Source organism: Chiloscyllium punctatum, chromosome 7 (genome assembly GCF_047496795.1).
Source record: "Chiloscyllium punctatum isolate Juve2018m chromosome 7, sChiPun1.3, whole genome shotgun sequence".
In the NCBI taxonomy this organism is placed as follows: Eukaryota; Metazoa; Chordata; class Chondrichthyes; order Orectolobiformes; family Hemiscylliidae; genus Chiloscyllium; species Chiloscyllium punctatum.
Genome location: NC_092745.1, coordinates 78667832 through 78686216, shown reverse-complemented (window position 1 = coordinate 78686216; position 18385 = coordinate 78667832). Strand labels below are relative to the sequence as shown.

The following is an 18385-nucleotide window of genomic DNA, read 5'->3' as shown; positions in this document are numbered from 1 at the left end:
CTTTACCCAGGCTGAAGTGACAGAAGAGGAAATTGTGTCACTAAATGTTTTACCATGAGCAAGGAAGAAGTGTTGGATAGACTGTTTGTACTTTAAGTTGACAACACTCCAGGACTGGATGAGGTGCATCCAAGGATATTGACAGAAGTGACAGTAGAAATGCCAAAGGCACCAGCCATAGTCTTTCATCTTCCCTAGACTTAGGGGAGGTGCCTGACCGCTGGACAATTGTAAATATTATGGCCCTGTTTCAATGTAGGTTGTAAGGATAAACTTGGTAGTTACAGACCACTAAGTTTGATTTTAGTGGTGGGGCAACTTCTAGAAATAATCATTTGGGATAGAATAAGCAGTCACATAGAGAAAGGTGGGTTGATGAGGCATAATCAGCATGGATTTCTAAAGGGTGAATTGTGTTTGAATAATTAAGAGTTTTTGAAGAGGTAACAGAAAGCATTGATGAAGGTAATACCATTGATATGGTGTATGTGGATTTTGAAAAGGCATTTGATATGGTGCCACATAACAAATTTATAAGAAAAATTACAGTTCACAGAATAAAAGGCACAGTAGGAATGTGGATAAAAAAACTGTCTGAATAATAGAAAACAGAGATTAATGATCAATGGATATTTTTCAGGCTGGAGAATGATTTGTACCAGAGTTCCCCAAGGCTTGATATGAGAACCCTAGTTTATCCTGACATATAATAATGATCCAGATGTTGATGTGCAGGGGACAATTTAAAGTTTGTGGAATATACAAAACTTTGAAACATTGTAAACAATGAGGAGAACTCCAAAAGGACATAGAGCAGTTGGTGAAATGGGCAGATAAACAGCAGATGACATGGAAAATACATCTTGGTGGAAGAACATGGAGAGGCATGTTTTTGCTACCAAAGTGTATAACTTTGAATCAGGGTAGATGATTATTTAGATGACTATTTGAATCGAAACAATGTTAAAGGGTACAGGGAAAAGTCAGGAAAATGACACCATGTCAGAATACTCACTTAGAGAGCCAGTCAAGACAGGAGTGGTCAGATATTTGATATAATAAAGTGAAAGTTTGGACACAAACCTAAAGAGCAATGCCAACATTTTAGTAACCATTTGTTGTCTACCTTAGCTGAGGTGCCAGCTCTCCCTTTGTTTAAGATAATCCTGCTCTCCCTTGTTCAACTACATGCATGAATAGCAGTTACAGGATTTTCCTGATATTCCACCTCCATTCACCCTCAGCAGCCATCAATTATGTGGCTGAATTGCCTCTGGGGTCACTGAGATCCTTCGTTTAATGCATCTATACAAGAGTGTGTCTGTGACCTGGAAAAAAAATCCAAGCTCCCAAAACCACCTCCAACTGGAAAATCCAGCACTTGGGAATTTGCTTCCCACATTCATTGAGAATGAGCTTCAGGTAAGACTGTTGGCAGCCTTGTGGGTATGGTAATACAATGCATTATATAGTCATCAAAGTATTAAAGTATTAGCAAACACCAACAAAATACTTGTAGTGAAATTAGTATACTTATTGCAACAGTACTTCTTAAAATCCCCATCTCATGCCATTTCATCCTCCCCATGTCATTTTTCAGATACCATATCCATCCATTCATTTTTCTCCTATCATCCCCTTCCATCCCATCCCTTCTTCCTATGCTCCCCCTCCTTTATTGCAAACATGCTCTCACATTCCCAATTCAATATGCCCCAAATATTTCCCCCTTTCCTTTGCTTTCCCACTCCCCATGTCCTTCCCCCAAAATTAACTAAGTTTTTATAAACTAATTGTCAAGAAAAGAAGATGACAGAGTTCTGATATTGTGTAGATTCTTACCCCAGGCAATGTCTGTATTGAGTTATTATCCATCCACAGCTCTTTCAGGCTCTGCAATTGTTCCAGGACTTCAGGCTAAAGAAACAAATAACTGTGTAAAGCCATTAGTCCATTTGTACTGAAATCAACATTTGATTGAATTAATACAGCTGGTTGCCACACAGACCTTATTACAACCTAATATAAATCATTTCATCTCCAAGTTAATTGGGATGCTCCTTGCCCTGCAAATATGCCTCCAAGTAATGGACAATTAAATTAATGATAATTTTCTGTGTGCACCCTCAGTCGTCGAAATGAATATACGTTTAAATGTTCAAATGTTTTGTGATTGCACATTCAGCTATACTGTTCCAACCCTCTCAAATTTCAGTTGTTCACATCTCTACTTAGCACTTCCTCTCTGTCTGCACAGATTTCCTTAAGTCATCACTTTTTGATGATGTTTTTTAAAACATAGAAATTCGGAGCAGGAGTAAACCATTTGATTGCTAACTTTTGTTTTAGAATAAAGAATCCTCAAATATCTCAATGGAAAAAAATTAATAGACAACATTTTAATTATAAAACTTTTTCTGTAATGATCAAAATAAGATCAGCATTATTCAAATAGTCATGCAGAGAGAGAAACAGAGGTAAGGTGGGAGTCCAACATGACTCTTTTTCAGAATTGAAGAAAAAACTGATGAGCCCATTCTGAAATGTCAGATCAGTCTTGAAACACTAACTGTTTCTCTCTCCACAGATGCTGCTAGAGCTGTTGGGTTTCTCCAGCACTTTGTTTTCATTTCAGATTTCCAGCAGTATTTCGCCTTTGTAACTAAAACATTATTTGGAAGAGTTAAAAGAATTTAAATTCAATGGAACAATGGTCACTGGATCACAGGTCATCAAATGGGTAAATATATTTAGTTTTATTCAATACCACAAACAATACTGGCATACAACTGGCATCAAACAAGCAAGCAGATCAAAATTTCCTCTCAGTTTTCCATGCCAGGTCAAATCTTCAAAGGCCTTGATCAACCATTAGATTCCATCAGAATTTTCTGCATATAATTATCATCAGCAATCTCGAGTAAATCTTATGAATCAATCCAGTTTACTCTTATAAAATTGCTCTTTCCACTAAGAAATATACTTCTTCCCCTTGTCCCATTTTCTACTAACTGAAAATAATCTTTTCTGGGAAAGGTTTATTTCTTCTTCCTCAAGCAGTTATAATGAAACTGCCTTTACTTTCTATTCTGAGATGCAGCAAAACACCATAGGATCATAGAGTCATAGAGATGTACACCATGGAAACAGACCCTTTGGTCCAACCCGTCCATACTGACCAGATATCCCAACCCAATCTAGTCCCACCTGCCAGCACCCGGCTCATATCCCTCCAAACCCTTCCTATTCATTTACCCATCCAGATTTCTTTTAAATGTTGCAATTGTACCAGCCTCCGCCACATCGTCTGGCAGCTCATTCCATACACATGAAAAAGTTGCCCCATAGGTCTTTTTTACATCTTTCCCCTCTCACCCTAAACCTATGCCATCTAGGTCTGGACTCCCCCACACCAGGGAAGAGATTTTGTCTATTTATCCTATCCATGTTCCTCATGATTTTGTAAACCTCTATATGGTCACCCCTCAGCCTCCGATGCTCCAGGGAAAACAGCCCCACTCTATTCAACCTGTCCCTATAGCTCAAATCCTCCAACCCTGGCAACATCCTTGTAAATCTTTTCTCAACCCTTTCAAGTTTCACAACATATTTCCGATAGGAAGGAGACCAGAACTGCATGCAACAGTGGCCCAACTAGTGTCCTGTACAGCTGCAACATGACCTCCCAACTTGTGTATTCAAAATACTGACCAACAAAGGAAAGCATACCAAACGCCTTCTTCACTATCCTATCTACCTGTGACTCTATTTTCAAGGTGCTATGAACCTGCACTCCAAGATCTCTTTGTTCAGCAACATTCCCTAGGACCTTACCATTAAGTGAATAAGTCTTGCTAAGATTTGCTTCCCCAAAATGCAGCACCTCACATTTATCTAAATTAAACTCCATTTGCCACTTCTCAGCCCATTGGCCCATCTGATCAAGAACCTGTTGCAATCTGAGGTGACCTTCTTCGCTGTCCACTACACCTCCAATTTCAGTGTCATCTGCAAACTTACTAACTGTACCTCTTATGCTCACATCCAAATCATTTATATAAATGATGAAAAGTAGTGGACCCAGCATCGATCATTGTGGCACTCCACTAGTCACAGGCCTCCAGTCTGAAATACAACCCTCCATTACCACCCTCTGTCTTCTACCTTTGAGCCAGTTCTTATCTAAATGGCTGGATCTCCCTGTATTCCATGAGACCTAACTTTGCTAACCAGTCTTTCATGGGGAACTTGTCGAACGCCTTACTGAAGTTCATATAGATCATGTCCACTGCTCTGCCCTCATCAATCCTCTTTGTTACTTCTTCAGAAAACTCAATCACGTTTGTGAGACATGATTTCCCACAAAGCCATGTTGATTATCCCTAACCAGTCCCTAACCAGCTATAAATCAAATTCCAATCTCCATTCAGTTTTGATTAAATGTTATAGAGTCATAGAGTCATAGAGATGTACAGCATGGAAACAGACCCTTCGGTCCAACCCGTCCATGCCGACCAAATACCCCAACCCAATCTAGTCCCACTTGCCAGCACCCGGCCCATATCCCTCCAAACCTTTCTTATTCATTTACCCATCCAAATGTCTCTTAAATGTTGCAATTGTACCAGCCTCCACCACTTCCTCTGGCAGCTCATTCCACTAACGTACCACCCTCTGTGTGAAAACGTTGCCCCTTAGGTCTCTTTTACATCTTTCTCCTCTCACCCTAAACCTATGCCCTCTAGTTCTGGACTCCCCCACCCCAGGGAAAGGACTTTTTCTATTTATCCTATCCATGCCCCTCATCATTTTATAAACCTCTATAAGGTCACCCCTCAGCCTCTGACGCTCCAGGGAAAACAGCCCCAGCCTGTTCAGCCTCTCCCTATACTTCAAATCCTCCAACCCTGGCAACATCCTTGTAAATCTTTTCTGAACCATTTCAAGTTTCACAACATCTTTCCGATAGGAAGGAGACCAGAATTGCATGCAATATTCCTTCAATGGCCTAACCAATGTCCTGTACAGCCGCAACATGACCTCCCAACTCCTGTACTCAATACTCTGACCGATAAAGGAAAGCATACCAAATGCCTTCTTCACTATCTTATCTACCTGCAACTCCACGTTCAAGGAGCTATGAACTTGCACTCCAAGGTCTCTTTGTTCAGCAACACTCCCTAGGACCTTACCATTAAGTGTAGAAGTTCTGCTAAGATTTGCTTTCCCAAAATGCAGCACCTCACATTTATCTGAATTAAACTCCATCTGCCACTTCTCAGCCCATTGGCCCATCTGGTCCAGATCCTGTTGTAATCTGAGGTAACCCGCTTCGCTGTCCACTACCCCTCCAATTTTGGTGTCATCTGCAAACTTACTAACTGTACCTCTTATGCTCGCATCCAAATCATTTATGTAAATGACAAAAAGTAGAGGACCCAGCACCGATCCTTGTGGCACTCCACTGGTCACAGGCCTCCAGTCTGAAATGCAACTCTCCACTACCACCCTTTGTCTTCTACCTTTGACCCAATTCTGTATCCAAATGGCTTGTTCCCCTTGTATTCCATGAGATCTAACCTTGCTAATTAGTCTCCCATGGGGAATCTTGTTGAATGCCTTACTGAAGTCCATATAGATCACATCTACTGCTCTGCCCTCATCAATCCTTTTTGTTACTTCTTCAAAAAACTCAATCAAGTTTGTGAGACATGATTTCCCATGCACAAAGCCATATTGACTATCCCTAATCAGCCCTTACCTTTCCAAATACATGTACATCCTGTCCCGCAGGATTCCCTCCAACAACTTTCCCACCACTGAGGTCAGGCTCACCGGTCTACAGTTCCCTGGTTTGTCTTTACCGCTCTTCTTAAACAGTGGCACCACGTTAGCCAACCTCCAGTCTTCCAGCACCTCATCTGTTACTATCAGTGATACAAATACCTCAGCAAGAGGCCCAGCAATCACTTCTCTAGCTTCCCACAGAGTTGTCAGGTACACCTGATCAGGTCCTCGGGATCTATCCACCTTTACCTGTTTCAACACATCCAGCACTTCCTCCTCTGTAATCTGGACATTTTGCAAGATGTCACCATCTATTTCCCTACAGTCTATATCTTCCATATCGTTTTCCACAGTAAATACTGATGCAAAATATTCATTTAGTATCTCCCCCATTTTCTGTGGCTCCACACAAAGGCCGCCTTGCTGATCTTTGAGAGGTCCTATTCTCTCCCTAGTTACCCTTTTGTTCTTAACTCCTTTCTCCTCTAAGATGCTGCCAAACCTGCTGATTTTCACCAGCAATTTCTGCTTTTGTTTCAGATCTCCAGTATCCACAGTTCTTTGTTTTATTTAATTCCAATTAGTTGTCTGCTGTTTCTTTGGGTTACTCATATTTTCATAGCAATATGAACGACATAAGAACAGCTTATAAGTTTCATGATAATGTTGACAAAAACAACTTTAATTTCATCTTTTGGAAGTCAAAATAGCTTCAATCTGGATATAGGGACTTGCTGTCAAAGAAAATGCAGGCATTCTGAAAATGTAATTTTCATTACTACAAGGCTTTTTCAATAAAATAAAGAACTGACTAAACTGGAAAGCTGAAAAAAACCCAGCAATTGCTGTTTCTGAAGAAGGGTCTCTGGACATAAAACGATAAGTATGCTTTCTCTCCATAGATGCTTCCAGACCTGCTGAGCTTCTCTGGCAATTTGTTTTTATTTAAGGCTTCTTCAATAGTACCTTTCAAATCCACAATTTCTACCACCTGCAAGAACAAGGGGAGCAGGCACATTGAAACAGCACTCCATGCAAGTTCACTTCCATTTCACAACAATCCCAGTTTAGGAATATATTGTAACTCCTTCATCGTCAGTGAGTCAAAATTTTGGAGCTCTCTTCCTAACACTATTATTGTGTAATTTCACCGGATAGACTTAGGTGCCTCTAGTATGTGCATCATCAACACCTTCAAGGTCAAACAGAGTTCATCCACTGTCTTCTCAGTTAAGATGATTTAGCAACCATGGCCAGAAATCCATTAATTAACAATTAATTGTATTGATCACATTTCATTGCATTGTACTGCCTTAATCTACAATCCTTAATCTAGTTGCTAACTTCATCTTTACTGCATTATTCAGGACTCTATTAGAAACATAGAATAGGAGCAGGAGTAGGCCAGTGTGCCCTTGAGCCTGCTCTGCCATTCACTATGATCAAGGTTGATCATCCAACTCAGTCCCATGTTCCCACTTTCTCCCCATACTCTGTGATCCCTTTAGTCCTAAGAGTTCTATCTAATGCTTTTTGTGAAAATTCAGTGTTTTGGCTTCAAAGACATTCTGTGGAAGAGAATTCCACAGGCTCACACTGTCTTTCATATATATCCTAATTTTAAGTTTCCCTTGAAGCTTATTAAGTTTATATGAACACTGTCCACTCCTGAATTCAGGGACTGTTATGTTGCACCGAATTTGCATTTCTGGTGGTGAGTTGTCTTCTTGAACGGCTGCTATCCATGTACTTTAGGTAGATAGAAAATGCTATAAGGGATGAACTTTTAGCATTCTGACCCAACGACGCTGAAGGAATAGCAAAATATTGCCAAGTCAAGATGGTGAGTTGTTTGGAGGACCACTTGCAAGTTGTCCTCTTCCCATGTATCTTGCGTTGATATATACCTGAGACAATTTCACTTTGATGCATAGGCTGCAACATAATGCCAGCAATGTGAGTCATTACCATACCCCCAACCATGCCGCTGTTTGGAGAACTTGTCTTTCTCAGTGGTACAGGTAAAAGAGGAGGAAGAACTGCTGAAATTCCTGCAATGCATTATGTAGGTGTTACATGGTGTCATCATAACATGCCAGTTATGAACTGTCTTGGCTTCGAGTCTTAGACATAATAGAATAAGTCATTCTTCATGAACTGCCCTACTTCTGCTTTTGCAGCGGCCTTGGTCCACTTAATGGTGGTGCCCAAAACAGGCTAAAGGGAATGCCACTGACTCTAAAAGGTGAACAATGTGCTAAGAAGTTAGTACAAAAGCAGTTCCTGCAGATACTGGAAACCTGAAATAAAAACAAGTAAATACTCGGATATAGGAGTCTAGGAACAGTGCACATAGATAAATGGAAACTGAAATTGTTTAAGCTAGAACACTAGCTAGTTAAATAGCTAAAAATATTTACAGGAAATAAAAGGTATGTGAAGAAATTTTATAAAGACTCATGCATGATACAAAGTTCTTACAATGGGACAGTGAGCAGAATGAGATGTATACAAAACAGGTGACATGTAGAAAGATCCAGTTGCCCGAGAAAAATATTTTCTCGAAGTGAAGCTCGAACAGAGATTGAGTAGTCTTCCTTGCAAAGTACCTCCCAATTTCTATTTTCCCAACCTGGAAAAGACAACATGCATATTTAGGGCTGATCTTCCCACCCTGGTTGGAATCCCTTTTTTTGATCCAGATCAACCTAGTCATTGCCTACCTATCTATGCTTCCTATTTCTCAGGTGAACCTCTGAGCCAGGAGGCTTCCCAACCAAAGCAGTGCAAATGAGTCCAGAAATCCAAGTGGCCAGCAGCAGAGTGGATTGGTACTGAAAACACACACAGACACATATCTTTTCAACATTTTTTATGGTTTAAAGGTCCTTAAACCACTTTGACTAGTGGGTGTAATGTCTAGGGATCCACAGCGAATTGGAAGTTTCGTCAGGGGTTTGTGCTTTTTCTGTGGAGAGGTTTTGCTCATCCTTAAGGGGTTAGGGAATAGTCAGGGCTACAATCAATGAAACGGACAGGTCCAGGAGGGAGGATTGATGCCCAAGAGGGTTTGGAGATTGTAGACAATAGAGTCAGTTGTGGGTTTGGGGTGTTGAGCTTTATAGTTAGCCAAGAGGTGGAGGAGCAGGTTTTGATTCCACTATCTTTTCCTGGCTAACTATTAAGGAAAATAATTCTAAATCATCTTAAGTCTCGGACTCTAACACAGAGTATTGGGCATTTTCAGAGAGCTCCAGATGTCATGTAATTGCCCATCGGATGTTTCAGCTTCTTGGTCAATTCTTACAAAGTTAGCTACATTAGGAAAACTGCTTGGTGCTGCCATGGAACCCCTGCCTACATTGCTGCAGCAACTATCATCCCATTGGAAACATCTGGGCCATGGTCACTACCATCACTGTTAGAAAGAAAATGGGAACTATAGTTAACATTTCAAGTTATTTAACTCAATATTAAGATCAGGGTCTGCAAAGTGTCTAGAGGAAAGGCAGCACTATTCAAATTATTCTGTTAATTTTGTCTAATGTATTTTATCATTGTATCCTTTGTTCTCCTCTCCATTCCTCCCTTCCCTTCCTCTTCTCCCGTTTACATTTTTCTAACCTTTAATATCTTTCTATTCTGAAGAATGGCCCAACAATGTTAACTTGCTTTTTCCTCTGACCTGAAGAATTTTTCTCTCATTTTTTTGCTCTTGAAGATGACATTGATGCCTTTTGTTACATAAACCTGTGCTGCAGTCTGGTTGAAACTGCATTTGTATTCTCTAGTATCATCAGGATACAATGTCATAAAAGACAGGAGCTGTACAAACTTTGAGAGTCACTGGTACAGCTATTCAGGCATTTGGTCAGACTGACATACTTGACCTAAGGATGCTTTGCTGAAATCATAGGCACTAAATCCCTCATTGGACCTGTAGGACTTAGGATGTAATACAATTCATAGGAGATTGGTCTCATGCTCCTTGCATACTGTTTCATTTTACTACATTCTTTTTGGTTCTACTCCCCCTGCTCAGGCTGCAAGTGGGAATCCCCATGGATTAACCTACTATGTCAATGCACTATGATTTCCTTTACTTTTGATGAGAATTTAACCATTTTAATGATGAGTAAATGATGCAACTTCATCAGTTTCAAATTCAGCTCAACAGCTAGTCTAACATTAAAATAATTTATGAAATTAGAGGAAATGTTAAGTCATAGGCAAAAGATAGGTATTCATATTTAAATCAATTGCTTTCATAGAAAGAATGTGATCAAAACAAGACTCTATGCCTCACTTATGCACATAAAAGTTACCACAAACCTGACAAAAGCAGAAACATTGGGAATTCTGACACTTTAAACCTCTTATCTCATTTACTGATGAAGGGACAGATAGAGGAAAAGACTCCATTACTCTGACTGAAATTTCAGTCAAGTGAAAATGAGATGTACAATCATGAAAAATAATTCCTGCCTAAAAATCCAACCTAAAAGTGTTGCCTTGCCCACATTATGCACAATATTGCCAAAACAGTGTGGTTTCTGTCTCAGACTGTGAACAAATTCTGTAGCTACTCTAAAGATAATGCAAGTAAATGTTGTATGGCTTGAGCTCTTCCTTTCCTTTGTTTATTATTTTACAGCAAAAGAATGGGGCGGTCTGATTTATGGGCCTTTTGTTCATGCCACATTGAACTCTAGCCAAAGATGTAACTCACAAAGTTAGAAATACTGCACTTCATTCAAGAAGTGTGACTAGTTCAATGTTGTGCTGAATTTCATGTTTCATAATCAGTTTTGAAACAAAGGCAAACCTCAAAACTTATCTGGAGATATTGGATGGAATCTTATAGGGGACTTAGCAATGTGGGCTGTGATGAGATTTCTGTCAGAGTTGGACAAGAACTCCATGGAGGCTGATCTTGACATTGGAAACATCTTGTGCCATTTTTTATGCCTTTCACAAGCGGCATGGTGAGATTTTCATTGGACAGCAGCAAGTTGCCAATAAAGGGCAATTATTTCTTGTTAAACATATTGTTGATGGTCTCAATTTTGTCACTAATATTCAGCCTTTTCTCTTATCAAACCTGCTAAACATGCTAGACATCGAGAAAACTCAATATGGAAACAAAGAAGGTACCTGGTGAATTCAGCTTGCCCCAACTCCAAAAAACCTCCATAAAGTCAGAGAGATGTACAGTACGGAAACAGACCCTTTAGTCCAACTCGTCCATGCCGACCAGATATCACAACCTGATCTAGTCCCATTTGCTACCACTTGGCCCATATCCCTTTCTATTCATATACCCATCCAAATGCCTTTTAAATGTTGTAATTGTACCAGCCTCCACCACATCCTCTCACAAACCCATCCAGATGCCTTTTAAATGTTGTAATTGTACCAGCCTCCACCACTTCCTCTCACAAATCCCCATGTTGGAAACCAATCAAGAATACTTCAAAGAATTAAGCAGCTTCACACATCTAATCACAAATGGAACCTAATGGCCAACAGAAGTCCTTTCAACAGCTACATTGTGAAGAAATATTCCTGAAATGGAAGATTTCCTGAAATAGCAGTATTTACTAGTGTGGGAAGGCATTCCTTCAGACAAGGTGAATCATCTGAGGATATTTTTCAAAAACAGGATTTCACATATTCATGAGTCCATACTGTTTTAGCATCGTAAGAACCTCTCATTCTCAGACTGTATGGAATAATATACAGGAACTTAACGGATGCGCCAACTTTTGGATCTTAGATACCTAAATAAATGTCTCGTTGGGCTCATGTCTAGGGCCTGTATATTTTTAGTATTAATTTACTTGCTTGGCACATCTAATAATATTGATTTATAGATAAAATCAGTGAAGAGACATATACTTGTGTTTACTCTAGACTGAAGAAAAACACCTACGCCAGAGTTCCAGACTATTTTGATGTCAGGTAGTGGGAGTTTTTGCTCTGAAGTCAGATTGCAGCAAATAATTCTGCACCATGGCTGCTAAAGTGTAGCATAAATTCAGAGATATGTCTTCAGTTCAAATGTGTATAGGATATAGCTGTCTCAGAATCCTGTTAAGCAGAGATTTTCAAGAGATTTGGGTGACAGTAGCCTGGGAACTAATTCCTCTGCAGAGTCAGGAGAAAATAGAAGTGGGATGGAGAAAACAAATGACCAGTGAGCACAGTGGATGGACCTTCTGCCATTTTTTTTGCAAAACAGGTAAGGGTGCAGGCCTTGGAAGACATCCATAACTACGATGAAGTTTACTGAATTCAGTAGGATCTGAACAAAAGGCCTGGCTTCAGAACTAACATAAATTTGTGACAGGCAGCCAAAGATTTGGAAGTCCTCATCAAATATTCCCAGTGAGGGAAGGCATGAACATAAATATTGTCATGCCACCAGGGTGAAGTTGAGTTGCAAACTTGCAATTGCCTGACAGAGTTCACTGCAAACTGTGAGGAGTTGTGGCAGCTCAGCTCAAGCCAACAAAGAATTAGAAAGTTAATGGGAAATAACTTCTTTTATATTTCTGTCATTGGATATGGATGTCTCTGGAAAGGCATACATTTCTTGCCCAATTGCTTTCGTAACTGAGAACTCCTGAGTAGCCCAGAAAGCTAAAGAATCTATCACATGACTGTAGATCTGGAGTCACATGTAGGCCAGACCAGGTTAGGATGGCTAATTTCCATTCCGAAAGGACATTAGTAAGCTAGATGGGTTTAACGACAATCAATTATCATTGCATGGTCATCATTGCTGAGACCAACTTTCAATTCCAGATTTGATTAATTGAATCTAAATGCCAATGACAAGTGGCAAGTAACATTCGTGCCGTACAAATGCCAAGGTATGACCATTACCAATAAAAGACAATCTAACCACTGCCCCTTGACAGTCAGTCAATGGTGTTACCATCACTAAATCCCCCACTATCAACATCCTGGGATTTATCATCGACCAGAAACTCAACTGGACTCACCTGATAAATACAGCAACTACAAGAGCAGGTCAGGCTCACCAAAGTCTGTCAGCTATCTGCAAGGCACAAGTCACTTGACTGGATGAGTGCAGCCCCAACAACACTCAAGAAGCTTGACACTATCCAGGACAAAGCAGTCTGCTTGACTGGCACTACACATGCAAGCATCCACTTTCCACCACTGACGCTCAGTCACAGCAGTGTATATTATCCACAAAATGCACTGCTGAAATGATTAAACAAATCCTCAGATAGCACCTTCTAAACCCATGACCACTTCCATCTAGAAGGGCAAGGGTAGCAGATAGATGGGAACATCACCACCTACGTGTTCCCCTTCGATCTACTCACCATCCTGACTTGGAAATATATTGCCATTCCTTCACTGTCTCTGGATCAAAATCCTGGAATTCCCTCCCTAATGGCATTTGGCAGGTAGACGGCAGTGGTTCAGGAAGGCAACTCACCACTACCTTCCCAAGGACAACTAGGGATTGCTAATAAATGCTAGCCAGCTAGTGATGCCCACATCCCACAAATGAATAAAATAAATAAATCACCAACTTCCCCAAAACATTAGCCTGAGGTTCTAGAATAGTATTCCAGTGACATTACCATCGTGTCCCCATCTCCCCCTGTAAGGCAATCACGGAAAGAAGTGATTGGTACCAAGATAATCAGAGTGTGACAGGACGGCCAGAGCACGTAAACTTAAATCTGCAATAGAAGATAAGGTCAATGTAGGGAAAGATGTTAAAAGACAAAATTAAAGGCTCTTTATCTGAATTCATGCAGTGTTTGTGACAAGGACAATGTATCTGTGGCAGAATTTGAAATAAATGAACATGATGTGGTAGCTACAAAGATGATGGTTGCAAGTTGACCACATTTGGAAACTGAATATTCAAGGATATTTCATATTTCAGAAACAAAAAAAGGAAGAGGATGTAGTTTAATTATTGATGAAATCAGTAAAATGGTAAATCTTGGAAAGTTAAGATATAGAATATGTTTGGACAAATATATGAAATAACAGGAGAAAGAAGTCACTGGTGGAATTAGTTTACAAACTCCCTAAGAGTGGCTACAGTGTAGGACAAGGTATAAAACAAGAGCCAATGAGGGCTAAGATAAAATGACAATAATCATGGGTGAATTTACTCTTCATACAGATTGGATTTACCAAATTAGCTAAAGGGTGAGTCTATAGAGAGTACTCACGACAGTTTCTAGAACAATATATTCTGGAACCACCCATTGAACAGGCTATTTTAATTCTGGCAATGTATAATGAGAGAGGGTTAATTCATGATCTCATTGTAAATGATCCTTCAGGCAAGTGTGATCATTCCATGACAGAATTTCAAGTTCAGTTTGAAGATGACAAATAAAAGTCTGAAACCCGTGTCTTAGGACCAGATTTTATGGGGGGTGGAATATTCAATAAATCTGGGATTTTGGATGGGTATGCCTACTGCAGTGAGGGGTGAAGTGTTATGTTTTACAGGCAATAGGGAGGAGGCTTAAAGTGGTGAATGGGGGTGGTGGTGGTGGGGGGTGGGGGAAGTGGGGGTGTGGGCAGTGTTTGACTGTGATTGGTCCAGGGAGAACCCCACCTAAGATTCTTTCTTCCTGCCCAAAAGCAGTCTGTGTGCTAAAATCTGCTCTACTGCCTCCAACTTGTCCTGCCACACATATGGCAAAGCTGGAATGAGGCTCTTAATTGCCCACTGCTTGGATATGTAAGGGTTCAATAGGCCCAAGGCTGGGCAGACTGCCTGATCATCTGTAATATGGAATAGAGGCTGTAGTGGGTGAGATGATAATAGGCAGGCTATCTATTTTATTTTATGAATTCCTCTGCCTTCAAAAAATTGTGGTGTGGGGATGAGGTGCCGCAAAACTGACACTTAAAAATAAACAAACACAATTATAAAAGTAGGAAAATATAAGTGGCTCCAGAAGACTGGAAAGATATGCTATAAAGTAAAATAGTGGAGTACAAATAGCACACATTTAAGTAGATATTTTGCAACTCTTAAAGATATATTCCATTGACAAAGAAAGGCTGTATGAGAAAGATGCATCATTTAGAACATAGAACATAGAACAGTACAGCACAGAACAGGCCCTTCAGCCCATGGTGTTGTGCCGACCACTGATCCTCATGTATGCACCCTCAAATTTCTGTGACCATATGCATGTCCAGGAGTCTCTTAAATATCCCCAATGACCCTGCCTCCACAACTGCTGCTGTCAATGCATTCCATGCTCTCACAACTCTCTGTGTAAAGAACTCACCTCTGACATCCCCTCTATATTTTCCTCCAACCAGCTTAAAACTATGACCCTTCGTGTCAGTCATTTCTGCCCTGGGAGATAGTCGCTGGCTATCGACTCTATCTATGCCTCTCACTATCTTGTATACCTCAATTAGGTCCCCTCTTCTCCTCCTTTTCTCCAATGAAAAAAGTCCGAGCTCAGTCAACCTCTCCTCATAAGATAAGCCCTCCAGTCCAGGCAGCATCCTGGTACACCTCCTCTGAACCCGCTCCAAAGCATCCACATCTTTCTTACAATAGGGCGACCAGAACTGGTCACAGTATTCCAAGGTTTCATTCACTACAAAGTTTGTTTCTTTTGTAAAGACAGAAGCAAAAAACTCATTTCGAGCTTCCCCTGACTCCTCAGACTCCACACACAAATTCCCAATGCTATCCCTGATCGGCCCTACTCTTTCTTTGACCATTCTCTTATTCCTCACATAAGTGTAAAATGCCTTTGTGTTCTCCCTAATCCGTTCTGCCAAGCCTTTCTCGTGCCCCCTCCTGGCTCTCCTCAGACCATTTTTGAGCTCCTTCCTCGCCTGCCTGTAATCCTGTAGAGCTGAGCTTGACCTTACCTTCCTCCACCTTATGTAAGCTACCTTCTTCCTTTTGACGAGAAGCTCCACCGCTCTCGTCATCCAAGGTTCCTTTATCTTACCACTTCTTGCCTGTCTCAGAGGGACATATTTATTCATCACTTGCAACAACTCTTCCTTAAACAGTCTCTACATGTCTATAGTGCCTTTACCATGGAACAACAAATGCTCCCAATCCATGCTTCCTAACTCATGTCTAATCGCATCATAATTTCCTCTTCCCCAATTAAATATCCTCCCATTTTGCCTAATCCTCTCCTTCTCCATAGCTATGTAGAATGTGAGGCAGTTGTGGTCACTATCACCAAAATGCTCTCCCACCACAAGATCTGATACTTGCCCCGGCTCTTTTCCGAGCACTAAGACTAGAATGGCCTCTCCCCTCGTTGGCCTGTCAATGTACTGAGTTAGGAAACCCTCCTGAACACACCTTACAAAAACAGCTCCATTCAAATCTTCTGCTCGAAGAAGGTTCCAATAAATATTGGGAAAATTAAAGTCACCCATTACAACAACCCTACTACGTCCACACTTTTCCAAAATCTGCCGACCTATACTTTCTTCCATCTCCCTGCTGCTATTGGGGGGCCTGTAGTAAACCCCTAAAGAGGTGACTGCTCCCTTGCTGTTCCTAATTTCAACTCATACTGACTCGGTAGGCAGATCTTCCTCGACAATGGAAGCTTCTGTAGCTGTGATACCCTCTCTGATTAGTAGTGCTACACCCCCTCCTCTTTCCCCCCACCCCCCTATTCTTTTTAAATGCTCTAAACCTTTATTTATTATCAATAAGGATGCAAGGATGATATCAAATTAAAAAATAAATACTGCTGTGAATATTCATAGTAAACCTGAAGATTGGGAAAACAAATCATGACTAAAACATAACAAAAAGGAAGAAATTAAAATATGAGTTAATTAACAAGCTACATAGATACAGACAGTAAGAATTCCTACAGTATATATAAGGAGATTAACTAAAGTGAGTATTGATTACTTGGTGGATAAGATGATGTGATTATTAATTAGATTAGATTACCTACAGTGTGGAAACAGGCCCTTCAGCCCAACAAGTCCACACCGACCCTTTGAAGAGCAACCCATCTAGACTCATTCCCCTACATTCACCCCTGACTAGTGCACCGAACACGACAGGCAATTTAGCGTGGCCAATTCACCTAATCTGCACATCTTTGGAATGTGGGAGGAAACCCAAGCAGACACTGGGAGAATGTGCAAACTCCACACAGACATTTGCCCGAGGCGGGAATTGAACCCGGGTCCCTGGCGCTGTGAGGCAGCAGTGCTAACCACTGAGCCACCTTGCCTAATGGAAAACAAGGAAACATGAAAGCTGTTGAAGTATTTGGAATCTGCCTTGAAGTTGCACAAAGAGAGGTTTGATCTCAATAAAGTTGTTATTAACTTCATTAAAAAGCTTAGGGAAGACACCGTAGTTATGAGAGTTCCTTCATTTTTTATTCATTCACACGATGTGGGTGTCACTGGCTAGGCATTTATTGCCCATCTCTAATTGCTCAGAGGGCAATTAGGAGTCAACCATATTGCTGTGGATCTGGAGTCACATGTATGCTAGACCAGGTAAGAACGGCAGTTTCCTTCCCTAAAAGACATTAGTGAACAAAATATGTTTCTTTGACAATCAACAATGGATTTATGGTCATCTTAATTCCAAATTTTTACTGAATTCAAACTTCACCATTTGTCATGGCAGATTCAAACCTGGGTCCCTGCATTAACAGTGCAGTGATAATATCACTAGGCCATCACTTCCCCTATGATATACTCTAGGCTTGATGGAATATTTGAATACAATTGGTTCCAGGAAAGGGAATGCTTAGCAGATGTTCCAGTAATTGCCTCCACTAGCTGTGTGAACTGCTGCACAGAGGTGGTAATAAAGGAGGGGGCAGCTGAATAACCAGCAGATGTAAGGTCTAACATTGAGAAACAGGGTTGATCTGTTGGGCATGTATTGTCTGACTCATTGAAATGATTAATGTCTGTAAAGAAACCTTGTAGAAAAATTAGAAAGTCAAGAATTACAAAAAACCTCTTGTAGACTTGCATTTTTTCTGCAATACTTCAAAATAACCAGGAGGAACTCGTATCTAGCATCTGCTTGAATAAATCTTAACGCTGAATTTCCTCACAACAGTCTTCCTTGTAAAAGACAGAAAAAAACACTTCATAATAGGTGATCTAGGGACAAAAAAAAGGGAGGAACCTTAAACTATCACTAAAAGTTGGAGGAAAACTAATGGTACTCAAGGCAGGCAAGTCCCTTAGACCCAATTACCTACTTCCCAGGGTCTTCAAAGAAATGCCTGCAGTATAGAAGAGTCTGGGTATCCTCATGTACGTATCACAAAATATTAGCATGATGGTACAGTAAGCAATTCAATGGCAAAAGAAATGAAACTATTATTGAAAATGCGTGTAGAGTATAAAAATAACAATGGCTTGCTAGAGTGGTACAGGGACTTGCTGAGAGCACACCTGTGATTTTTGTACTGTTTTGGTCTCCATCTATGTCAGGAAGAATATATAGCATTGGTGATAATTTAAGAGATTAATTACCTTGATTTCAGGATGCAGGGGTTGTTTTAAGAGGAAAGGTGGAACAGGTTGGAGTAATTCACTGTAG

The 18385-nt window shown here is 40.5% G+C and overlaps 1 protein-coding gene across 18 annotated transcripts in view; it reads right to left on the bottom strand.

Moving 5' to 3' along the window:
* lrrc7 (leucine rich repeat containing 7) overlaps window positions 1-18385 on the bottom strand; it is a 617417-nt gene that overhangs the window by 199010 nt on the left and 400022 nt on the right. For all 18 annotated transcript variants that reach the window (XM_072574143.1, XM_072574142.1, XM_072574141.1 and 15 more), the window contains one exon: window positions 1843-1917. In XM_072574143.1, coding sequence (XP_072430244.1) covers window positions 1843-1917 — 75 coding nt within the window. The remainder of the gene's footprint in view (window positions 1-1842; window positions 1918-18385) is intronic.